The sequence below is a fragment of the Gymnogyps californianus genome, chromosome 28 (assembly GCF_018139145.2).
Source record: "Gymnogyps californianus isolate 813 chromosome 28, ASM1813914v2, whole genome shotgun sequence".
Taxonomy (NCBI): Eukaryota; Metazoa; Chordata; class Aves; order Accipitriformes; family Cathartidae; genus Gymnogyps; species Gymnogyps californianus.
Window position 1 is genome coordinate 7780273 of NC_059498.1, and position 26235 is coordinate 7806507.

The window sequence follows — 26235 nt, forward strand, 5'->3', positions numbered from 1 at the left end:
CCCCCCCCCATGAGACACAGCTTATGATGGGTTGTGCTCAATTAGCAATGACAACTGTAAGGGAAAGCATCTTTGTAACTGTCCCCCATATTTCCCTTCCTCCTCCTCAAGTTCTCTACAAGAAGTTTTTCTATACTATCTGAAAGGGCAAAACAAAGTAATATTTTAGTGCATTCTTAATACCTCAAATGTGAGGTATCTAGGATACCTGGTTGTAAAAGGTAGCTGATGATGGGCATTTTTTTTTTTTTGGAACTCACATACTTTGTATCCCATTCTAGATGAACTAAGACATGTTTATTACAAAAAAGCTAATCTTTATTGTTTAGAAAAAGGCAATGATGGCTGATCATTAAAATATTACGTATTAAAAATCTGTAGGTATCACTAAGATAACCTGTGGCATATTCTCAGGCAGGAGGTGGAAGAAGAATGTACAGTCCGTATTAACAAATAGTGTTATGTATTCTCCTACAGAATACTTGACTGAGAACGCTAATAAGCAAGTCATTGGTGTACAAAGGGAACAGGATGTGTAAGAGTAGGGGGAAAAAAGGATGAAGTATACTTCTACTAATTACAGTTTTCTTAGAGTGCCTCATTAGCCCTGATGAAAAAAACCCATAGCAATTTTTTTTTCATGGCAGACCAGCATGCACTTTAAGCGGACTGCTACAAGATCCCTTATCTCTTCACAAGAGAATTAGGTATGCTGTTTTAACGCAGCTTTCACTTTATAAAAACAATGTACACATCATAAGAAGCGGGGTTAGAGGTATCGGAGTTCTAATCTGTGTGCATCTCAGTCATATTGAAGGTATGTATTTTATAGTAAACTGTCATCTTCATCCTACTGCAAATTTGGTTGGAGAAATGGATTCTTCAAAACCATCTGAATGTATGTTTGAGTTCACAGACTGAAGCATGCCCTGGATGTACTGGACACAACTGATTTTTTAGGAAGTGAAGCAGTTTCAGGTACAGCCAGTGTATGGAAGACCACCTGAAAACTGTAGATGTTAACCAAGGCTCATCCTTCAATACTACAAACCATAAAAAGAAATATGAAAGACTACATAAATTTTAGATGTGAGCAAGGTGGGGAGAGGGATAAGGGTTTCAGTTTGTGTCAGTACTTTGCCTTAGAGCTTTTGGCACTATTCACAAAGCAGGACTTTGGATTAAAGTAAATTTGCATTCTGATTTTCTTTAGAATATCTCTCACCTTTCTTCTCCCTACTGGCAGGAGCATATACCAGGCATGGCTAATGCAGCAGGGACTCAGTATCTTGTCAGAATTGGAATCTTGTCTTGATAACAACCATCTGCATGTACCCTCTTCCTAGGATTTTAGAATAGGAGCATTGAATGTGTTCTTTTTTCTTCCCTACAACTGAAGCTCATCTTAGCTACCTGCAAACTTTAGCATATAATACATAGCCTCTCACCATCCTTTACTTCAAACCTAAAAAATAGAAACAAATGTTTCTGATAGTATCTGAAGTTAGTATCTGTGACTGTACATCAATACAGAGTATCTGCATACACTTAAAAAAAGATTATTTAACTCATACTGAATATTTCAGTTCACTTAATAGCATTATTATATCTTAAGTTTTCAGTTACTGTAACTTCAGATGTAACTCTAGCTGTCATTTGCTTTGCTTCTCTTAATACATAATTCTACTATTAGACTGGGTTAGATCATGAAGTGTACAAATTAATTTATTTACTGCTAGTCATTTGGAACATTCTAAGATGTTAGATAGCAACCTTGCTTTAAGTGAATTCTGACCTTTAGATAGTATCTTACCTAGTCTTCTTTAAATCTATATCCTCTAAACATGTTTATGTCTTGCAGACTATAAAAACCTGCTTGTAATCTGCAATATAGATCTATGGTGAGCATAATCTGCCCATTTCATATTTTCATGAAATGACTTAGGTTGAAATGCTGTTACTTAAATAGTTTTTAAAATATTACACTGTTTTTCATAGGCTGAAGGTATATCTGTCACAAAATTCACTTGGCAATGTGTCTCTTGTAAGCCATGTTATTTCTGGTGGCTGCGCTGGGACAAGATTGCAGAGTTAATGGCAGAGCTGACAGGCCACCTGCATGTGAAGGAGTTCTTGTACATTTGCTGAGGCCACCAGTCTGGCAGCATATCTGCTCTGACAAGCCAAAGCAGACACCTGACTGTGAAGAGTGCTTATTCTTGTAGGAATGGGAACCTCAATGCCTGTAGGCAGGACAATACATGAAAGTTGCCAGAATACGTGAAAGTTGCCAGGGTCCACGTTTGAAGGTGGATATGGGTGACTGTCCTACACAACTTTTTGGGCTAGAGTTATTGTAGATTCAGTGATGCTGGTATGTAAGTGGTATGTAAGAAATGTGCTTTTAATATGCCATGTTGTTAGTTTTGCTAAATGTAGTGGAACAAGAGTAACATCATACCGTTAAGATGTAAAGGATGAGACTGGTGCTCCAAAAGGTCTTGTTAAAGGGCATAGTACACAGGAAAGATTAGACCTCAGCAGGCAATGGAAAACAGGAACTAGTTTCAGCTAACATGCACCTGTACAATACTCATAAATTTTTCAAATAATTATAACACACAGGTGCTTCCAGAATCATCTCACTGCATTTTCTTATTGACACCCATCTTAAGTTCTCCTGAAATATATACAAAGTCCTCTAACAGTTAAGATTTCTTCTTCAGGACTTGATGTAGCCAATTAGATGCTCTGGAAGCCTTTACCCAATTTGGAACAAAGGCAGTCATAAATGCTGGAAAGATGATGATTTGGACCTGTAGCTCAGCTACTTGGTACTTCAGCCTCCTCCTTTTAGTGCCCTTTTTGGAGCTGCCATGTTGGTGTCAAGGTGGTATCCCATCAGGTGGCATTTGCAAAGATGTCTTGTAGAAAATAAGCTTCTTAAAAGTCCCATTTTAAATCATATGCAGTTATTGTCATGTAGACTAAAAAATGTCTCTGGTTTGAGCTGGCTAGTTACACAGGCATGCTCACAGGTCATTTAACGTTTGTCCTGTGGCAGTAGAAGAGATTGGGGAAGTGGGCATAAGCTATGGATGAGCAGACTAGTTCCTGTGCAAGACAATGTGGAGGCATTGGGAAATGTGGGATGGACATAAAAAACCCCCCATCTCTCAGCTACTAAAATATCTACAACTTATACAACTGGCCTAGTTTTAGTGCCTAATTGAAAAGGATTTGCAGCTAATGATCCTGAGTGAAGGGAAACATGTTTTGCTGGCCTAACAGCCAGCTGAACTTTTGAGTAACTGACATGGTGTAAGCACTCTCCACAGGACAGTAGCTGAAGTAGCTTGGTCTGTAGGCATACTGGTTCCTGAAAAGTACCTTGTTCAGATGTCTTAACTCTAGCCACAAAATTTGTGGCCAAAGGATGAAAATTCCATCCAGCTGGTTAGTGTCGCAGTGCTACTTAAATGCTTTGGAAGTGTGGGACCCTCTGTGAAACTTCACTGTACAGTCTAAAAGTCACTCCAATCTTTTACTGATCTGTTTAGTCTGAGTATTCACTTTTAAATGACAGCTGCTGTTCAAGATTTTGATTCAGGAAGGCAGTGTCAGCTTCTGACTTTGTTTAGCTTTTCTCATACAGTCTTTATGTATTACCTTCTAGACAGATAGACCAGCAGTTTTGAAGTGAATTTGACATATTTCCCTTTTCTAATCCATATATTTACAAGACATTTTTATACAATCTTTCCCTTAAACAGATGATAACAAGCTATGACCTAACCCAGTTGACTGGCACCCAAAATGAATCCTTGTTTAGTTTCTCTAACACAATTTTCAGCTGATTACATGCACTCTGGAGATCTTCTTTCACCAGTACGGTGTCGATTAAATGGCCATACTGCTCTTCAATGAATGCTGCTGAATTAATAATTTCCTGCTGTTCTTCATCCTGCTGATCAACATGAGAAGATGGTATGAAATTTACAGCATGTCTCTTTAATTACTAGCATTTTAAAGTATATTAGCATAAGTCATTACTTTGAAAGGAAATTAAACAAGAGCTGCTACAATTAGGAAAGGGTAAGATACTACAACTGAGATCAAGCAGCAGTGTGCTACGGCTGGAATGTAGCAGGCTGTTTCAAAAATGCAAGAGGTGATAGGGAGGGGGAAAAAACATGTTACAGGAGGGACATAAGATCCTGACGCTGCATTTTATGAAGTTAGAGTCGCTGCCTAATCTAACACCTGGAAATCATACTCCTCAAAAGCTGAAAAGGAATGCTGGATGCACTGTCCCCAAGTTCAATAATTTTAAGGGCTTACATGAAAACTTACCAAGTGAACTAAGTTCTGTTATGTATAAATTCAAGTTCAGGTTACCCAAAGTAATGACATTATGCACTCTCAGTATTTCTGTTCACATTTACACATCACCAATTTGCAGTTGGTCTAGGTTTGGTCCTTGTAAGACATCCACATGCTGCATTTTGTGTATACCTGCTTAACTGCCTGGGTGGGTGTCACTCTGGAGGTATCAGGAATAGGTGGCTACCCTTATCATTTGATGGGGCTGCTCATCAGAAACATAAAAAGATTATTAGTTTATCTGAGTTCAGTAGCAGCTTCCCCTGCTGCAGCCTTGAGTGATGTACACAGATCCACATGGAAGACATGCACTTTGCTTCACAGTACTTATATAGTCAAGTTTTAAGGGAGTCAAAAATCTCATTCTACAGTTCCAATTGAAAGGCTGTATGTGCACAGGACCGACTCAGTGCCCCACTATGACTCTTGCTGTCATGGAAGAGGAGCTCTTCCATATCATAGAAATGCTAGCCCAAATACTTATTTCATGTCTAAAAAGAAAAGATTAAAGTTAGAATACTTACAAGGGGGGCTGAGATTTCTTCTGACATGGGAGATTTTAGGACATGTTTTTTCTTTTCTGGAATGAGAGGCTTCACAAAGATAACATAAGGCTTAAACTCAGGAGTCCTCAAGTGCTTTACTGCCTGTGAACAGATGTGTTTTTGTTACACCATTTTTTAATTTTTTTTTTTTGGTTATATGTCAATGATCTACTCAAGCTGGGTTCAACAGTTTCACTAGTACACAGTGTGGTGTGAAGTCCTGTTGTACTATACATCTGACCACAGTAGCCTTTTGCTCTTCAAAAGAAAGGTTAATGTTAGTGTCCTGCCTAGCTTACAAGAGCACATGAGCTTCCTGGAACATGGTCTAACTGTACACCTGCCTTGCTATGCATTGCAATACCAGGAACAAGGACATGGCAAAAGATACTGAGAAAAGTATTAAAAAAAAATTGACTTGACAGGCAAGTTACAGTTTGCTTTGCTTAAGAGGCCAAACACTGGAAACTTTAAACCTGGAATTAATCTGAGGTAGCATTACAAGTCTTTGCAGATTTTGTAACTGGGCTAGGAAAAATTTCAAAGATTAACTCCCACTATGGAGGGATTAAGAGCAGGTATACTGGCATGGGTTACAACGCTAGTAATGCTTCAGAGGCAATAGGAAGGAACAGGAATGAAAAACCCATCCGTGCTCTAAGTATTCTCTCTAGGACTTGAGCAGGCTAGGACAGTGATGCACATTTTTCCTACAGCAAGGGAAAAATCCCACAGTGAGAACTGATAAAGTGTCATCTAGGCTGTATCAACTAGACATCTAGTTTACACATTGCACTGCTTTCTAAAGAGCCCTATTCTGCTTAGCTAGCAGTCAGGCCACGTGTTAGAAACACAAGTTCTGAGAGCTTCATTGTTCTTTGCAGGGCAAGTAGCCACAAATGGTGAACAACATCAGTTACTTAGGCTGGCAGCCTAGTAAGAAATACTTGCTTTCTTTAAAATAAGCTGCAGAACTTACTTCAGGTACCACATCCACCAAACAAACCTTCTTTTTGGCCATCACGGACCGGATTGCCTCAAGACTTGTACCATACAGATTTTCTTTGTATTCTCCATGTTCCACAAATCTAAAAAGTCAATACATTTTTGAATACCATCCACAAAGAATATTTAACTTACAACATTTGATAGCTGTTTCCTGAAGTCACAGTAGTCAAATGGGGATGGGGAGGTGGGGAAAGGGTTTCTTTTTTCTGATTTTTTTTTTTCCTTCTGGTTGCTTAGTAGCAATAGCCTTCTTCACATGTCACTAATAGCTAATCAGGACTACTGACAAATAGGGGAAGAAGCTGCCAGTATTTTAAAATTAACTCACTTGTTTTGCTGCACATCTGTCTCAAATGATTGCTTAGAGACAAAATTGTATTCTACTCCCTCCTTCTCATGACTTTTCTTTGACCTGGTTGTATCTAGAAGAGAATGGAAGCAAGACACAGGAGACAGATCAGCCTTTGCAAATAACTGTATTTTCTCTGTTTAGTTCCAGTCACATTTTCATGACCTCAAACAAGGTAGTTACACGCTGGCAAATTCAAATTAACATCAAATATAAATCAAACATTATAATTTTGTTTTAAACTCCATATCAGAAATTCTAAGACCAAAAATGAAGTTGTTTTGCTCCCAAGCATGCTATAACTAACACAATAGTTAGGAGGCATACTTCTTACACCTGGTAGAAGCAGTAGAGTATATCCTATGGAAAACAGTATCTCTCAGCTGTTTAGAATATTGGACTCTCATTTTCTTTGAAACTTAGAAAATAAAAATAGGAAATATATAAAGTCCTATTATGTTGCCTCTGAATTTAGAGTAAGAATATCCCTGGCTGTTTTCCCACGCTACTGTGAAACTTACATAATTATGTGTGTCCCTTACCTTTGATGTCATAATTTCTTTTAATAATTGTTATTACTATAGGAGAAGCTTTGGTGATCATTCTACAAATCTATGCCTGGCCATAAAAGTGATTTTGCAATTTACAATCTTATTTTTTCTTCCTGTATTCAGTTTCTCATTTTTTTAATGGACACTGAGAAAATGCAATCTGTTCACTTGGGAAAACACAATTCAAAAAAATCAACTGAGTTGACAAAATTCCGTAGTGCATATGTGCCAAGTTATGTAGTCATCTATTCAGCTATTAAAGGGCAAACATAGTATATTACAATGAGAAAAATAATTTGAAGTACTTCTGAAATATGCATATAATCAATAGTCAAAGCCCAACTTACCATTCATCAGTGCAGCTAGCACTACACTATTAGACAGCATTTATGGAATAAAGTGGCAAACACACAAAAGTCAGTAAATTACTCACGTGGAACTGCAACACCATACTCCTGTGGGTTCTCTGACACAACCTTCTGCTTGAGCTCGCTTAATTTGGCCCCCAAACAACCTAATAAAATAGAACTGACTGACAGATTTCTGTGTGGAATGAAATACTGCAAAGAAAATAAATAATATCAATTTCACACAAATAATGTGATACAGGAGTGTGCTTGAAGAAACCTGTACATGAGAGACCTCATGACCCGCCACATTTGCTTCGAAGAACATTACCAGGAACAAACTGAATCCTTGAACAGCTGTTGGACAAACATTTGTCAGGCACTGTCAGAAAACCTGTAATCTTAGCAGTTTTATGAGATACCCTTAATTTCTAGGACATCCTGGGAAACTGGCTTAACACAAAGCTGTTAAGCACACTGAATTAAAATTGCATGCAAAATTTTGTTAGATAATTCTGACATCTACCTTTTCATCAATTGTTCTGACAGCATAAGCATGCACATGTTTGAGTGAGAACCAATGGAAAGTGAATCAGAAAAATGAGAAATAGTCCTGCATAATTATTTTTAGAAGGATTTGGTGAGTTTGGTTGTTTTTTTGGGGTTTTCTTGTGTGTTTTTTTTTTTTTTTAAATGTCATTTAAAAGAAAAGAACAGCTTCTGACCAAAACCAGAAAAACCTTTAAAAAAAACCCCACCAGAACCACAAAAACCAAAACCAAACACCTAAGGAAAACCTCTTGGAGTGCAGGTGATAAGGGAAGAGGCAGATAATGTGAAAAATTTTGAGCCAATTGTGTATCTTACCAATCAAAACCACCAGCCTCTGCTGTTCACCAGGCTGCTGCTGATATTTCGTGACTTCTTCGTATGTTAGGAACTCTGCTGCGTCTGCCTGCTCTGCTTGCTTTCCTTCACTCAGAGTGTTCTCCTTCTCTTTACGACTTAATCTAAAGCTCCTGCGTAAGCCAGCTGTAGAGGAAAGCAAGAGATGTATTAAACCATGTCTCCACTTATCTAAAATTTCAAGCTTGTTCAGCTAGAAGTTACTCTGTCTTTGAATACGAGTTACTCTCACAAATTTTTTTAATAATAAAATCATTGCACATATGCTAATCTTATAGATGAACATTTGCATATCTGGTAGAAAACCAAGCACCTAATCTATAATAAAACCCCCCTCATATCACCTTGAGTTGCCAAGTGTTGGCTATGCCAAAGTGCAGTTATGCCTCTGCACAGAGATAATCTAGTTTATGAATGTATGGGAAATTAATGTAAATAAGCTAGTTTTTCTTTTTTATGTGGGGGTGGGGTTCTTTTTGGTTTGGGTTTTTTGGGTTTTTTTTTGCGAGGGGGTGTTAGGGAAGAGGAAAGGGATTTTGGTTTCTCACCTATGTACTGTCCGTTGAAATATCCTTCACAGTCACAGTCTTCTGTAAATTAAAAAGTGGGATAGGGGTGGGTAAGGGCACAGGGGAAAGGAAAGTGAGAGGGGAGGAGGGAGATACCTTAAATGGTGCCTGTGATACAAGCCTAGCTCATTGGTGAGGGAAGGAGAAGTTTTATATCCTTCGTTATACGCACATGCTTTTCTAACACAAATATTAACGATACAAAAAATTATTTGCCTTGGCTAGTGATTTGTATTTTAAAAAGTCCTTGATGTCATTATTGCACAAGAGGATTCTACATCTCTGTATTTACAGTTCGCAGAAGTTATGCTCTTCAGCATTCATTACATTTGATCAGTGCTGCTGCTAAAAGTATAATATTCAGACTTAAGTAAAAAACACAGAGCTCTTTTTTTAATGTATGACTTTAAAAATGGGTATGATTGTGTAAGAATATTGCCTCTTCTGACATCTCAATATCATCTGGGCTTGAAAAAAGGGAATCAGAGATGACTGAAATATGACCTCTAAACACCTTCATTTTGGCTACGTTAAATTATCATTGCTTATTAATTCTTTATTAAAAAGGTAAAGATTTGATGCTCTTGTCATATGCATGTATGTAAAATAATATGCAAATCTATGTTTAAAAAAGCCAACCTACCCCTCCCTCAAACTACAGCCACCCACAAGGCCCCTAAAACTATGCAAAATAAAACGATGATACTTAGCTGCAAAACACTATACTGCAATCCTAAGACAAATACCAAGTTCTCATACTTCCTGAAAGAAGGCTACCTGGCTTGTTAAAATTTAGGCACCTGTGCCCTGCAATATCCACAGAACCCTCCTCATTTTAAGAAGGAGGTGTATGGTTCTGGGACAAGCCCAACCATAGGCAAAAATATATGCAGCTTAAACTTTTAACAAAATGCGCCAATCCAGAGAAAGAGCTTTGTTTTTTAATGAATAGTTGCATGCAGGTATATAATCAAGCAATGCCAGTGTATACTCATAAAACATTATGCCTACATTAACAGAAGATACTAGTAGCAATAGACACCTAGCCCATAGCTAAGATGAGAGCTATTTTCTGTTGTTGAAGGTAGGCTCTAGTTTCACACTCGCGCTTCGATAGGTATACCAGTCATGGCCAGCTAATTATAGAATATGATTAGTCCTTTCACCGAAGTTGATGGAATACCAATACTTGTAATATTATTCTCAAGAAGCATGTGTAATGTGAAAAAAATCACAGCATGCAGAATTCAACAGAAAATACCTGATATTTGGAAAGGCGTGTGGTACAGTGACATATAAACTGCATAAGCCCAACACAGTTGCTCATAATGAAAACAACAGAGAAAGCAGTCCAAATGAGCAGTGAAGAAAAAATCAATTTGGATTGATACAGGTGCTCTAAAATGTTAAACCCCAATATTTCTTCATTTTTTAAAAAATACCAGACTGCATGTAACTTGCAACTCTTTCAACCTTGCTCAGAAACCTACAGAACATGTAAAAGCATATCAGAAGACAAAAATATTTTCTCTTGAATCCAGAGTAAATTTGGAAGTTATCATTACCTAAGTCTTCAATCCAAATTAAATTAGTTTAAGTAATAACTCGGGAAGAAACTGCTGTAAGAACAAGCTACATCTACTATTCCCTTTGCTTGGGGGCTTAGCAAGATTTTAAAAAATGCATTGGTTGTTTATAATCAGACAGAAAATGAGTGAGGAGAGTACCTACCTTTATCAGAAGACTGATCATCTGTAGTTAGCATGAAAGGCAGAGTTGGTATGATATTAAAAGACTGGCAAATGACTGAGTAAAATTACAGGGAATGGAAAGGAAGGTTCTTCTGGTCTGATTTGCTTAACAGGCTTGTCTATGTTAAAAAAAAATAATGCAGTAATGTACCCTTATCAACTGATTGAAGACTTTTTTGCTAAAATTTAGTATTATAACCAGTTATCAGCTTAATTGTCTCGAGAATGTCTGAGAAAAAGCCTAAGTAGCAATCCTTATTACATGCCTCCTAACATTGAATGTAATGGAAATTACTTTGGAAAAGCTTCATTTAAATCTCTAATGCTATTTTATAATTTGGTTGAGCATCTTGTCTCCTGTTTGTAGCATAAGAATACCTGTATCTCCGTAAGAATACCTGTATCTCTTCATGAGATGTACCGTGCACCACAGGTCAGAAGTTCACTTGTATCACTGAAGATGGACAATTTCCAGATTCCTAGCCTACATGAGGGTGGCACTCCTAGCACAATGTCTGGCTTCACACAGTCACAGGACTGCCCCACACATCAATAATAGCTGTGCTGAAGTACCCAAGAGCAACAGGAACATTATATTCTGTGGTAATACAGAATGTCTTCTCCCTTTCATCACTGACTAGCAATTTCATCACAAGTAGCAGTTTTTGTGTGAATAATTCACTGACAGAGGCTTTGCAGCTGTAAACAAGAATCACTTTAAAGTCTACTTAAGACCAGCTCTGTAACGCTAAGCCTAAAATGCAGATGGTATTGCCAGCTCCAGTGATTGCCAGTGATTTTTATCCTCCTTAAAGCTACAGTTTATTTTCATATGAGCTTAGAGTCATTTCATGCATTTATGTAAGAATTTCAAGAAGTGTGCATTGGGTTACTTCTGCAGCTTTCAAGTTTCAAACCGTAGAAAAAATATGAACACTAGCAAATTTTAAAGCATCTAAACAATGTGTAAGGCCTCATGTTCTTGAAAGCAGGAAAAGAGGGACAACCATGTTTTTTGAAAACAATAGGCACTAGTAACACTGTATAAAGCTCAAACCCAAATCCTCTCATGTGGCAGCTTGTATCCATGCAAATCAATCAATGACAGATTACACAAAACATATTCAAACACATCACTATTGAAATAACAGAAAAATACTGAGAAGTTGGTATCAATTAAGACATCACTGAAGGAACAGAACAGACTTACATAAAGGTTTCTTCACAGTTCTGGGATTCTGCAGAGTACCTATTGTTCTTCTGTAAGTCAATCGTCTAAACAGAAGATAATTATATTTTAGCTGTGTAAGCTCAGAATTATAAAGAATTTATAGCATGTTATACATATAGCATTGAAAATAAAGAATGAAATAGTGCTTTTCCTTGAAAATATAAAATGTCTCTGATTCACCATTTTAAAAGACTTTTTCTTTAAAACTATGACAGTCCCAGATTGCGACTGATAAGTGACTGAGAGAGAAGATTCTAAAACATTTCACAGTTTCATACATCAGAGCACAGAAATCAATAGCACGTTACTTTTATCAATGTAATTTTTTCTATTTCCTTTTCCCCACCCAATCTTTTTTGCAATATTAGAAAACAACAACTATTCTATTCTATTCTAATTCTGCTGAGAATCCAACTTCTATTTGCCATTTTTACAAAGGATGGGTAAAATTCCTGTCTGCCACAATCCTAAAGCTACTAACCTCAAAGACAACTCAAAAGTAGATAACCTTTGTCCAAAATGATCACTGCAGCTATGCATACTTAGAAATTATCCATTGCCTTCCAGATCAGTTTGGAGTTTTCTGTTATTTACTAGTAAACAAACCAAGCTACTCAGCTTGTGTGAATATGTAAGAACGGAGTATCAAGTAAAATTTTCTGAAGTGTTAAAATCATGAACCAGAGCTCAACGCCTAATCTCCCAGTCTTGAATTTGCTCAAAAAACCCCAACCCCTCCCCCACCCTAAAAACCCAACACTTAGCACTTTCCTCTAAGCATCTGGTATTCACCCTGGCATGATCCTGCCCTTCATCTCCTGTGAAAAAAGGCACCATAAAATCAGTGTGACACTGTATGTGTGAAAAAAAATCTGTAGTCTTCATTGACAAACCTTTCTTGGAACTGTTTTGAGGGGATCAAGCCTGCTCTGAGGTTGGTATCTCCAACACGCTTCGCTTGCCACCATGTCGGATCATCTTGGCTTACAACTTCCAGGATGTGTCGTCTCTTAAATGGCAGCCCAGCCTCCTGGCAAGGAATGGCTCTGTCTTCTTTGGGATTATAGCAGAAAAGCGCCCTCATAAACACCTTTAAAACAAAGTAACACATCCTTTCTTCTTGTCCTATTTGCAATTTCAAACTACCTTTAAAAGGCTTCCCCAATGCTTACACTGCTAACTATATATACTCTTCATCTCTCCTTTATGCTTTACAGTACTCAAAAATACCGGAACCTAGCAAGCTGCATATGTATTTTGACTTAGTCACTTATGCAAAAAAATAAACTAACTTTCAAGCACATACTCAGTCATCATGTATTGTCATTGTGGAACATGGGACTCAAAGATCAAAGTCCCAAGAAACACAGTTCACAGTCTACATAAGTACAAAATGCAACTAACAAAGGAAAAAAAAAAATAAGAGGGAGAAAACAATAAAAAGGGATTTATGGCAAAGTTGCCCAATTATAAAGACTGTCCTTAAAATGTTCCTTTAATGCATCAAAATCTACTATTCAACTTTGGTTTTGTATATTACCACTATTTAACACATCACAGCAGAACTACTTTTAAAAGTGATTTGCGGGGCTTCAAGGAAAAATTTGGCAACTGAGAGCACAGAAGCAGAAATAGAGGTTGACAGAGGAATCCTGTAAGGGACCAGTCGAACAGTAAGTCATTGCTGATCAAGGAGGGCAAATGAAGCACTCAGAGAGGTGTGCTGATGTTTGCAGTGGGCTAATGGGGTCAAATAACGAATGCAGCTCTGTTTGCAAGTAGGTCTGTTTTGACTCAAGTGAGTGACAAAATGCCCAGAGATAATGGACAGATAGCAGCTGTCAGGATAAGAGAGGACTGGCAGGAACACCAATTTTAATTACATGAACAAAAAGAAGAGGCTAGATTTCAGAAATGCTATGAAAGAACGGTGCCAAGATGATGAAGAAGAGAGAAGTCATCCAAGTAATTCTACTGAATAAAAGGGCACTGCATTTTACAACAAGAAACTGCTCTATCTTTTTAGTTCAATTATGGGTCTGAGACACTCCTCACTGAAACAGCAGGAATCTTGCATTTACAGAAATGCCAGAATTGTGTAAATATGAAAACGTGTGCTTCAGTATTTCACTAAGCTGCATACCTTGCTGTCTTTTAGACGATCTTCTTCTTTGATGGCCGGAATTATTTTTAACGTTATTGATCCCTGAGACTGAGCCTGAGAAAGAGAGAAATGTTTTTTTACTTTGAAAACAGGACAAGGACACAATGCAGACTATTCAAGTTCCAGTTTAGGAGCTAGCATCTGTGTCGTCTTCTCAGAACTTTAATAGGCCAAGCTAATCCACTATTTAACTTTATTACAGAGACTATCATGATGTTCCATGAATCCTCCAAAACAGTGTCTTCCCCCATGGAGACATCCACAGTAACTACTGGGCTAGAACATATTAAGACCTGCATTAAAATTCCTTCATTTGCTTTTAGCAACTGCATTAATTTCTGGATTACAGTTCACAGGGCATTAAATACTTCTGTGGCTTTTAGTACGACACTGACTTAAGTTTTTGCAGACTAACCATTTTAAAGTGCTCCTTTGAAAAATATTGCTGTATTTTCCCACAAAGTGGCTAACTGCTTAGGGTGACATAAACGTCTACAAAGCAAACATCTACTTTCACTCAAAATCTTTGCTAGTAAATTTCAATTACTAGTTATAGTAAATTAAAAAGCACTTCTAGGTGCTTTGGAAATCTAGAATAGGTTTATCTGATCTATTTTAGATGCCTTATTTTGGATGAGATGAACTGTGTCCTAGAGAAGCGTGCTATTCTGCACAGATTAAAAAGGAAACCTGGACAATCAGCTTGGACAAACATTTGTAGCTCTTCCTCAAAAAATAAACCGTGAAAAGGAAACTATTACATTGCAGGCATTTAAAATGGGACAGATGAATAGCATTCCAGAGTTCCCACAAATACAACTTTACACGGTATTTCAAAATACAATTTTGATCCTTCCCCCCCAAGTTAAAAGCAGTCATTCTCCTTATTCAGGATTATTTTGATCTAAATTTAAATTAGTTGATGGAACCAATGCCAAATACTTCAGTCTCCTAGTGTTGCCATTCTTCTGTGTCCCTAACTCCACTCCACACCAAGACAAGGGGGAACCAAGCCACAAGAGGGGAGTCAGAGACAAGTAAGTGTAAGAGCTATGACACTTTCTACCAAAATTTGTGGGCATTAATGTTAGAGAAGCTTGAAGCAAGAATTTGCTAAGGTCGCAAGGAATCTGCTGGTAAAGAACAGACTGACAGCTCTATTGGACACACAGCCGAGACTTTCTTCAGCTTCCTAACATACTGTGTTATGAATAAACTGCTTATCTTCTAGGAATGCACTTTTAATTTGCAATTTGCTTGTCATAAAGCATGAAAGGGAAGCTCTTGACAGAGCAACATGTAACTTTATATTTGTATCTTACTTGGTACCGATTCAGTTCGCAGAAGTTTCTGAAGTCAAAAGGAGAAGACTAATCCACTGAGAGAAGAAAAACTCTTAATGCAAAGACAAGCAGGGATTGCATCTTTTAGCTCTATACGTATTTTAAACTCATGGTTACATTTCATCATCTACTGTAATTACTAGATCACTCAGCAGAATAGATCTTGAAATGAAAATCAGTGCAGACCAAAATCTGACTTATTTCTTCTGGTCGTTTGTGAAGCACAGAAATACCATTGACTTCTCTTAGTTCATCTCCAACATGGACAAGACCTGAAATGATGACAAGTAAATTAAAATAAGCCTACAGACTGGAAAGCGCCACTCCTCTGATGTCTGACCTAAGCCAATAGCATATACCGCCTCTCCTCCCTCCCCCAGCTTAATAGGTTTCCTACTAGAGCCAAGTGCCTTTTTGTTGGCAATGTGCTCTGAAGTCTCCCGCCTTTATTCCATATGGCATTTTTTTCATGCAACAGTCTCATAGGAGACCAGCGTGGAGATAGAGAACATGTGGCAAGATACTCTGGAAAATCACTGCCTCTATATTTGCATCAGCACTAAGAATGCAAAACTGGAATAGTTTCATGAGGATGATCAAATCTTGTGGAGTCAGGAGACACGCTGCTGACTATAAAGGCAGGAATGACATGGCCATCAACTGACAGATCAACACTACACAGTCCTAGAAAGAATGTTGGACTGATTTTTTTTTAACAAGCCATGAAGAGGCCCTTACAAGTTTTGTTTATCCAGTTCAGTAAGAAATGTTGTACTTGTGTTATATAACTACTGTTAACTGACATAAAAGAATTTCTCAGTAAAGCAAACAGAAAACAACACATGATACACGGAATAAACCAAGATACTAGATTAAAGGTAAAAAAACCTATTTTCTTTTCTTTGTTCTAAAGCTTAGACCTACTTCTCCCATCTCTGTTGGCATTTTTTCCTAGCGGCTATTTTAGAGAAAAACATATCTAATTAAATTAATAGCATTTCTGTATTTCATCAGTAATCTAAGTGCATGCTCTACTCATTTCACATTACATTTATCAATTACACAAATTTGAAGAACGATAATGATCAAGAAGAAAGCTGTAATTAGCTAATATTTTTTCATCACAGTAATTCATTAATTTTGGGATTGCATTACTTGTATATTAAAAAAAGTGCACGAGGCTTGAAGTCTATAAATCTCACATAAGGCCAATTCAGCTTATTTAATAAAATCTGGATGATCACCTTCTAGAAAATGGAAGGTCAAATACTGTATGAATTAACTCTGTAGTTCCTGAAAGCATGCTGAATGACAGCCTATGCATGGAAGTCTCTCCTGCCACTGGACACCAGAAATTCAGTTGTCAAGTGAGCTTACCATGTAGGCTCCGTTTATAGTCAGTAAGGAAGTAAGGCAATTCCACCAGTGGCCTATCCCTTTCTAAAGCTCGTTGGGATGATTTGTTCTCCAGCAATGTCCATCTCCCTCCACTGACTACACAGAGAGCCTACAAACTAGTTCAGACTTGACATCTAACAGTTGCCTATTAAGATTTCGACAGGCTGTTATCTTTTTTTTTTTTTTTTTTTTACAAAATAGTCTATACATACATTAAACACTTGTGTCCAAAGGACTGGTTTTGGAATGAAAAACCATCAGATTTAGTTCGAGATTATTGCTCTAGGTATGTGTATACAGTATGTGTGTGCATGCATAATTTTGGAAATTTTAAAATGGTTTACAATTGCAATTTTAAATCCCCTTTTCTTTAGAAATTTACCACTGCGATCAGCTGCACCACCTCTCATGATCCTTGCTACTATCACAGCTCCTGTATGCTCATCTCTTCGGATGGTAGCTCCCTGAAATATAAACATACCCCCCCAACCCCCCCAAGAAACCATCATAAGAAATTTGCTTAGAATACAGTGAGCAGTGAAATCACATGTAAGCTAATGTGTCTTTTAAACGGGAAATAAATTTTGTCTTCCTCCTTGACAATTTTCACCATTATTCAATTTTTGCCTGTGCCCATGTCATGCGATTGTGGGAAGATGCGCACACCTTCCTTTCTGCCAACTTTGCCGAGTGTTTACACAACCTACGTTATTGCGGTGATCAAAGTCACTCAAGAGTGCAAAACAGAATTTCTTACAACAAGCTTTCTCTATGTGTCTTCTGAATCTTTACACAATACAGCCAGCACTTCTACATATAAAAGCAAGGAACGCCAAGTAATAAGATTTTTTTTTCCCTTCTCCTACCTCTGCTGGCAATATAAAGCTTTAATCAGGATTTAAGTTACTGCTCTCTTCTACCACCTACTGTCATATACAAAAAGCACTTTAGCAGATTTCTTCCCCGACACAACTGTTTTTCCTTACGAAATCAAATCAGTACCTTGTCAATATAATGTTTACATACAGCTATCAAACGTATTTTTACCATACATCACTGACTTTCATGCAAATGCGGGTATTAATTCATTGAATGTTAGCTACAATATGAAAAGAATTAATCTGTATAATCAGCATAATTGCTTCAACATATACAGTTTCCTCAGAGATCGTGCTCCCTGCGTTAAGTGGCGTTATAAATCAATGCCTATAAAGCATCTCACGCAAAATTGTGAAGATGTATTTACCAAAGTTTTCTTTTTATGTTATTTTACTAGCTTCAGAACACTCCTAGTTTTTGCAGACTATTTGACGACATCTTCAAGTATCTCCTCCATACTCACAGTAACACTTGTGCACTACAGAGTTTTATGACTAAAGATGGGTTATCTTATATGTACCAAGGGTTCTTTATTTTTCACTAGCCGAACAATTTTCACTGATTCCTCATCAAAATCATCATCAAAGTTATCAGGTAGAGGTGGAAGGACTGGGTCAAAGTTCTTCTGTGCTACAGTGTCATGTACTACAAGCATTGCCTGCACAAAGGAAATAAGAAACAGTAATGTAATGGGGTAATATTACAGTTTCCAGTTCTCATGTTTCCAACCTTACAGCAAACCTCTCCCTTTCCATCCTCACCATAAATCCCCCAAAAAAGATTTAGCAATTATCTTACCCATTATGGAAACTATATATTGGTATACGTTGACATTTAAATTAAATCCAGGCAATAACAAAGCTCAGCCTAAATAGACTTACAGAATGGAGGTGGACTATGGAAAGCAAAAAGTTGAGAAATGGTATCCTTTTCTTTTCTGCTCCCTCAGAAAATATTAAGGAGGGGAGGGAAGACAACATGGTGCATTATGCATGAAAGGCCTACGCTGTGTCTTTGCAATCCCCTTCACATCCTAAAGCCTGTGCAGGAAATCACAGTGGAACAGAACTACAGTTTGTATGAAGTTTTTCCTTTCTGTTAGGGACTCTCCAATGTAACCTTTCCATTACAAAACGTTCCATTGGAATTCTGCAAAGGAATTTCTTTAAGGTCTCTGGTGTGTTTTTTTACCCTGAGATGTGGTGTTGACAACAGCTGAAGTAGCTCTTTTTCTTCATTATTCACTGGTGCAGTCTGCAATTCTTCTATTACCTTTAAAATAAAAATTAACAACCTCAAAATGGAAGGAGTCCACCAAACAAGATCATATATTTGCAAGTGAGTGTTTCTGGTGCGTGCTTGCTAACTTCCATCATCCTTCAAAGTAGTGTGCACACGTCAAAACCAATCCCAAACAATAGTGCATGAATCCTAAAAGAAATGAAAGCTTCTTCATCTATTTTATTTTTATTAGATAGTGCAGGAAGACATCACCAGAAATCAGGATCCTAGCCCCTAAACATATATTTTAAGAGTGATTCCGCCAATATAATTTCAGGAACAAGTTCTGAAATTTTAAATTCTATATGGAATCCGTAAGTGATATGTGCTTGTACTATGATAAAGGAGTTTAATCCTCTCTGTAACCAGGTAGCACTACCCGTGTGGAAAATGCAACAGAAGTTCCCTTGTTCCCCTGCAAAGCCTGGATATCAAAATATGCCCTGGAGTCTCCGGCCTTCCAAACAAAAGATTAGAGAAACAATGGAAGCACTTTTGCACTAGGCTGGGGAAAGAGAAGTGGGGGGAGGGAGGAGGAAGGGAGAAGGGGTTGAGGCAAGAGAGATTTCCTTTCCATGTAACAGGTTCTAGATAGGGAAGTCATATAGTCCTGTATAAAACTTCTCCTCTGCTGTTTAGAAGACTGTAATTTTGTATGACTTGACAGGCAGCAATGCCAAAACTTTTATGGAGGCAGTAGACTATTTGTGGGAAAGGGGGTATGCTGCAGGTTAAGATGGGGCAGTGGGATCTCCTGGCTTTGCAAAGGGAAGAATTCTAGCTCCCAAACCTTCCGCAGCCCTTTGCTACGCTTTGGAAGGAAACGGGCAGAAGTCACTTGTAAAGAGCTGTCAAAGGCAGTGTAAATTTCACTTTTTCAGGCACGTGGCATGTTACAAACAAATCTAAGATACAACTTTACTCTGTGAACAGACTGGGGGATGAATTGATTGAGAGCAGCCCTGCAGATAAGGACTTGGGGATACTGGTGGATGAAATATCAGATACGTGACAGCAATGTGTGCTTGCAGCACAGAAAGCCAATTGTATCCCAGGCTGCATAAAGAGAATGTCATGCCCAGTATATAAACGGGGGGAGTTGGCCAGGAGGGGTGGATCGCTGCTCGGGCATCGGTCAGCGGGTGGTGACAAATTGCATTGTGCATCACTTGTCTTGTCTTGGGTTTTATTCCTCTTTTTTTTGTTATATTCCTTTTCATTACAATTATTATTATAATATTATTATTATTATTCTTAGTTAATAGTATATTTTATTTTACTTTAGTTATTAATCTGTTCTTATCTCAACCCATGAGTTTTACCTTTTTTTCCCCTCCTCCCCACCCCACTGGGAGGGGGGAGGGGGAAGTGGCTGCATGATGCTTAGTTGCTGGCTGGGGTTAAACCACGACACAACCCAAACCATTCTATGGGAACAGCAATGCTGCTTGGGTTGTAATGGATTTAAGTCCTTAAGACTGAATGCCTAGCTGGGATAGTCTATTGTCAAGAAAGGACTGAATGCTTTTTGCAGCCTCTCCCTTATGAAGGCCATTAGTAACATCCTCCTGTTCTACCTGCCTGTGTCTGTCTTCACCGGACACTTAATGACATGATATTTTTGAGCTCTCATTTCCTTGATCAATCATGAGTGAAACTAGCCAACAGACTCCAAAGATAGCTGGGGAAGATGAGAGCTATGTACACATATAGCACAATTGCAAAGCTTTGATTTGTTAGAAAAGCAGACTTAAATAATAGGAAAATAAGGAGACAAGAATTTTTACTCACATCTTCAACTAATCCTGCTGCACTATGTAAAACAGGGGTTGGACTCTGTCTTTCATAATGACGGAGTTTTTCATGAATCTGAAAAAGATTATTCAGGTATATTACTACAGAGAGATACAAAACTTCCTAAATATACCTACACTGGAATATTTTTATATTTAAGGAATCTAATTTTTCTGAGATAAGTGTCAGAAAAAGAACCTCTCTTCAGCTTATTTTTGTTTTGTTCAGGAGTCTTTTAGTTTTCTTTTTGTTCATGCTAGTTTCACAGACAGCCAGAAAATCTCTTAAGACTTCAGCGTCATAAGGGAAAAAAAAGCCATTTCACACTGCTTTTTAGCTATGGGGCACTGCATCTGCATTTTGGCAATCAAGGCAGAAATAATTTTTCTGAACAAAATATGTTAATTGTCAACGAATGTTCTTAATGTTTGTGCTTAAATAAATACATGCTTTGGTCAGTATAGAATTCTACCAAAAAAAAGAAAAGCTTTGGCAAAGCAAACGGTTGATAAATCAAGGGAACAGAGAATAAATAACCTGTAAGGAAAATGTACGTTCATAAACGAACTTTTACCTTCATCAGGTAGCTGAGACTCTTTTCACTGAAGACATCCCTAAGGAATCCCATTTCCTCTTTATGATTTGAATCAGGTCTTAGCTGAGATGTCAAAAGGGCCAAAGTTTCATGCAATCCTAAATTTAAATTCAAGACAGAACACAAGCTTTGTAGATAGCATGTCTCACAGGACCTTCTGTTGCAGACTTAACATCAGCTACATTTACTTGGGTACCATGTTGGTGATCACTAAGTTTGCAGAGATTTGGGCTTATCTTCCACTCATTTTGTAACACTCCCTTCTCAAGCGGCAAACACAGCTTAAGATATAACATATATCATATTAAGGCAAAAGCTACCAAAGCAATATATATTTTTAAAGACATGACTTTTGAAGTTTCCCCCTTCATGTTAATTACCCTTTGTTTCTAGATCAGCTAGCCCTCTAAAAAACTAAGTTATTAGAGTGCACAGCAGACTCGCAAAACGACTGAACTACCTCCTTTGTTGCACAGCTACCAGCTCGACTTCCCAAGCAACTTTGCTTACAAGTGTTAACCTGCCCTTGCTACCTCTGAGGCATCTGTTAGAAGTCAGGTCTGACCAGAGGAGGAAAGGACTGGTGTAATTTCCACTGCAGTGGAAGCAAAGCTTGTGGCTAGTTTTCTAAAAAGTGCTTAAATCATCAATATCCCAATTTTGCAGTGCACAGGGCCAGACAAACATTAGGTTTTTCCTGGTGGACATTGACTGGGAAAACAAAAACAAACAAGGGGGCAGGGCTAAAATCTGTTCCTTTGGCTATTCTCTCCATGAACTTTAGAGTGCTTTTGGATCTGGGAGACTCAAACTCACTTCTGCTTTAAAAGTCAGTATCATTAGCGTATATGACTTCACCCTGGGTAGCACACTGGAGACATTGGTTAGCAAGCCTTGAATGGAATCACTGTTTTTTAAGTCAAAAGGAAGAATATTAACAAAGCTTGCCAACACCTATTCAGAAAATATTAAGAGGTGGCACAGCAAGCAGCAGAGATATAAGGGCTGATCTTTAATAAGCATGCATAGAAGCCAGTGTTATACTGAGAAGTCCAAGTTTGTCCATAGGAGCCTGTCTACCAGCATATATTCAGTGGTTCCAGGGTTCTTGTGAAACTAGGTGTTTCCTGAAATCTGACTAATTTTATTCATTTCCACCTTTTATACTCCACCTTCCTTGTATTCTTTTAGGTAATTGCTAAGAAATCTAGTTGAACTATCTTAATTCTATTTTATTTAACTCCAATTTGAATTAATTTCCTGTGTGAAACACATACACTAAGATTTCAGTCACTGGTCTGTTGAAAGCATGCAGATTAGTTACCTGAGTCTTCCGAAAGCACTGGCATGGCTTTGTTCTTAATCTTAGAGACAAATGTTCAACTTAAATCAACACGATTGTTTCTTCTTTCTGGACTGCGATTCAGAGGCAGTCCTGAAATGAGCAAAGATAATACCTAAGCTCAAGCATGCGAGAAAAATGGCAATCACGTAAAAATAATAAGTTCCTAGTACATCTTTCTCTCAAGTGTTCAGTTTAACCTGAATCAGGCAGAGTCCTGCAGTTATTCTGCTACGCAAGTAACAACATGAAAAATATTATGTTATATAATAACCTTATGGTATCTTGGATAAAGCTGATGCTGAAGAAAGCAGATGCTTCCCTATTCTATTCTCAAGATAGACAGTTTGAGAAGGCCTAAGTAACTGAAAAAGACAGAAAAGAAAAAAGCATGCTGGAGAATGGACGTCTAAAAGCACCGATAAACACCATATGCACAGAAATAGAGAGAGCATGCAGGAAGATGCCATCACAACAAGATGTTCTGGGGCTTCCTAAAAGCACACCTCAAAGGAATTTACATGCCCCTGGCATTCTCATGCAGGCCACGCTACAATTACATGCAACTCATTAAAGCTAGTAGGAGTGTCACTCCATCAACCTTGGTCATGGGTACTGAGGATGCTACAACAAATAAGGTACTTCCATTGCTCAGAAATTCCATTAGATGTTGTTATTGCCGATTTTTCTTGTCACTGAGTGCAAATGACTCCGGAGCAATTTAATTTCAAACCACAAAACTGAATCTATGCTTATAACCACCAGTCCAAGATGAAACACTTTATGTGTTCCAGGGCATTAAAAAAAATCTCGTTCATGCTCATAAAATTCATCAGACTAGTGCTTGCAGAAAAATAAACAGCCATAACAGGATGCACAAAGGATTAGAAAGAAATGTGGGATACTCCAACTCTTTGCTAAATGCAATAAAGGATGCTCCTTGTGTTTCTATTTGTAGATAAATCTCTGATGCTTTGATCACATGACACAAGTTTGATGATTTTCTGATTCAACCTTATTTTGATTAGCTGCCTGGAAATATCGTAGTACTGCATGGCAAATTAGCATATACCAGTTTAGCATTTTCTAGATTCCTGAGTTTCTCTACAACGTACTGCAATATTAAGCTCAATAGTCATCTACATTTTGCACGCCATATTTTCTACTGCTATACTTAATTAGTCCACCTGGGTATCAAAACATAACTGAGTTCTCTAAGCAAGTGAACCGAGTGTTGAAATTCCACTCTAATCCACTGATCGTACTCCAGTGTATTACATATACTACACATTTATTTAATTAACTTTCAAAAGCATTTTTATTACTTATTGCTTTGAAGAAATAAACATTTCACACCCCCCCCCACACTTCATGCCAAAAGAAATGTATAGGCAATTCATTTAACCAGTGGTTCCTTGACTATTGCATTTCGTTTGACATGTATTTAAAATCTTCTCTAACTATCAAGAAAGGGAACTTTAATTGCATGCTCTGTCTTTGTAACAACATGTGCTTCCCGCAGTCAAACTTATTTAGCACCAAAACTCAAGAAAACTCGAGTTATTTTCCAGACCCTTAGTGAAAAAGCATCCCACCCAGGAATCTGGAAAATACATGTTTTAACATCTCAAAAACATGACAGCAAACTCAGGAGCACCAGAATTAGATGAGTTAGGCACAGCAATCAAAATGGAGGCTTCCCCTAGAGGCATTTCCGATGCTCTGTAAAAATCCTGTTAGCCAGGACTGATTGGAATGAACGCTCAGAATAATGAAAAGCATTCTGTATCCAATAATTTGTCACCAGCGTGCTTCATGTCAATACTCAAGGCTGGCTTCAAGGTATTAAATTCAGCCCCAGCATGTGATCTTTTGCAAGAGGGGCTCAAAACCATGAATCTGTCCTTTCATCATTGTAGTACGAACAGGCTCAAATACACTTTTCCGCTTTAAAAACATCTTCCCTAAACCACAATTCATTTTTCACACATACCCTTGCCCAGCTGTTCCCGAGACAGAATGTCTGAGCCACCTTCCTTGCCTAGGAAAAGGACTGTTGATATTTGGAAAGGGCTAAATAAACTGAACTGATGCTGCGCGTGAGTTCAAAGAAGGGGATTAAACAGAAGCATAATATACTTTGGCCTATCCCCATTACCTTGGAAAATAAACTTAGCGTGGCTGACAGCCTAATACAACATAAAGCTCCTGTAATCCAGATATATCGGTCAAAGCGGTAGATCTTATTTCGGAAAGCAGTTGCATTTTAACATCTTTCCAGGAGATGATCACCCCAGTGATTAGCTCAGAAAATGCATCTGCATGCTAATAAGATCATAGCCGATAGCTATGACACAGGATTTCTCCTCACTTTGCTTTTGTGTACAAAAAAGTGTCCAAATCTGACCAAACTAGTCTTTCACTGGAGACTATACCTACTTTAGCACTAAAAGAGCGACTGCTCTGATGGCTGAACGAAGCACAGAGAAAACGGCACATCGCTCCCTGTTCGGCACCACGGGGACAGGCCCGTCGTCCGAGCCCCCACCGCAAGCACGCAACTCCACGGCCCCGCGCTAGGGACCGGACGCTGCCCGTGGGCCGGCGCTCTGGACTCAGTCGGGCGCCCCTCAAGCGACCCAGAGGCTTGGCGGGAACCCGAGGGGCGGAGCGCGGCGAGGCGGACCAGCTCCCTCGGCACGGCCGGGCAGGACTGTCCTTCCCCGGAGAGAGCTCTCCATGCGCTCCACCGAGCTCGGGCACCGATGACTCTGCCGGCGGCAAGGCTAGCGCGGCCGACCCTCCTCACGGCCCAGCCCCGGGCCCAACGGGTATGGAGCGAGGTTACCCCCCGGACCGGACTTCCCGCACGCCAGCAGCGAGACGTCCTCTTCCAGACCTGCTTCCCCAACCTCGAGGCCGGGCACTGCGAACACTTCTCCGGCCCCATCTCCACCACCCGGAGAGCTCCGCAGGGCTTCCGCCAGGCACGGCCCCGAGTCCTCGGCCTCGGCCAGAGCCCGCTAGGCAAACCCCAGCGGACCCGCGGGCTCCCGCCACGCCGGGGCCCGCGCCTCGGAAGGCAGCGTCAGAGCTCGGCCCGGCCCGGCCCGGCCCGGCCCCGCCCCGGTGCAAAATGGCGTCGCCCTGGCCGCGTCTGCAGGTACAGAGCCGCGCCACGCTTCGGGAGCAATGGTGCCGCCGGGCGACAGTTACCTGCGGGTGCGGGCCCAAGTCCGACCCCGTGTAGTGCTGGCTGGCTGGCTGCCTGCTCCGGCAGGCCGCAGAGCAGCTCCCTCGCGCTTGCGTCCCTGTATCCTGCTGCGCACCTTGCTCATGCGCCCTTAGAGCCGTTCTAGGCGCCGCCTCCCTCCCCCAACCTGCCCGGGGCCGGGGGCGGCTGCAGCGCGCCTGGCTCGTTGCGCACCGCTGAGGATTCGCCGCGAAACCGCAGCGCAGCGTCGGGGCGGCAGCGCACCGTCAGACTTAGCGGCTGCGAGCTCCGGCCCGGCGTTTCGACGCGGCTTTCCCGTGAAGGGCCCCACGCGCCTCCAGTGGAGCTTGGGAGGCTTCCGGGGCGCCGGACGGACCTGGGCCGTTGCCGCGACCTAGCCCTGCTCTGCGCCACCCAGGCTCCAGAGTCCCCTTTTCTGAAGGCAGCCTTGGGGATTGAGTGTCGATGGTGGTGAGCGTAGGCGTCCCCTAGCTAGCAGCTGTCAGGTGTGCTGTGGCATTGGAAGACATGGAGGACACTGCAGTGGCTTTCTGGATTTTTTTATAGGGGGATTCATCCCTAGAG

General features: G+C 39.5%; 1 protein-coding gene across 5 annotated transcripts; it reads right to left on the reverse strand.

The window, feature by feature from the left end:
- Window positions 1–296: 296 nt before the first annotated feature.
- Window positions 297–25696, reverse strand: MPP3 (MAGUK p55 scaffold protein 3). 5 transcript variants are annotated; one of them, XM_050912094.1, is made up of 19 exons: window positions 25653–25696; window positions 22419–22529; window positions 21074–21192; window positions 20497–20574; window positions 18616–18696; window positions 17945–18082; window positions 16928–17009; window positions 15334–15419; window positions 13784–13858; window positions 12534–12730; window positions 11620–11684; window positions 10390–10410; window positions 8638–8679; window positions 8051–8215; window positions 7270–7350; window positions 6265–6358; window positions 5908–6016; window positions 4908–5030; window positions 297–3964 (listed from the first exon to the last, which is right to left on the reverse strand). In XM_050912094.1, exons 2-19 carry the CDS (start codon window positions 22441–22443, stop codon window positions 3785–3787), a joined length of 1761 nt encoding a protein of 586 aa, XP_050768051.1. In that variant the 5' UTR covers window positions 22444–22529; window positions 25653–25696; the 3' UTR covers window positions 297–3784. The 5 variants fall into 5 exon arrangements, with proteins under 5 accessions (XP_050768051.1, XP_050768053.1, XP_050768054.1 ...); XM_050912096.1 differs by lacking the exons at window positions 8638–8679; window positions 10390–10410 and having other exon boundaries at window positions 297–3967; window positions 16949–17009; XM_050912097.1 differs by lacking the exons at window positions 8638–8679; window positions 10390–10410 and having other exon boundaries at window positions 297–3967; window positions 5935–6016.
- Window positions 25697–26235: the final 539 nt, after the last annotated feature.

What these genes read in the sequence shown, in the direction of transcription:
- MPP3 (XM_050912094.1), bottom strand. Translation starts at nt 22,443, where the DNA reads ATGCCAGTGCTTTCGGAAGACTCAG. An exon ending in TGGTGCAGCTGATCGCAGTG is followed by an intron (nt 15,420 to 16,927) that starts GTAAATTTCTAA and finishes TCATCATTTCAG; the next exon opens with GTCTTGTCCATGTTGGAGAT. An exon ending in AAGAAATCTCAGCCCCCCTT is followed by an intron (nt 3,965 to 4,907) that starts GTAAGTATTCTA and finishes GTTGATCAGCAG; the next exon opens with GATGAAGAACAGCAGGAAAT.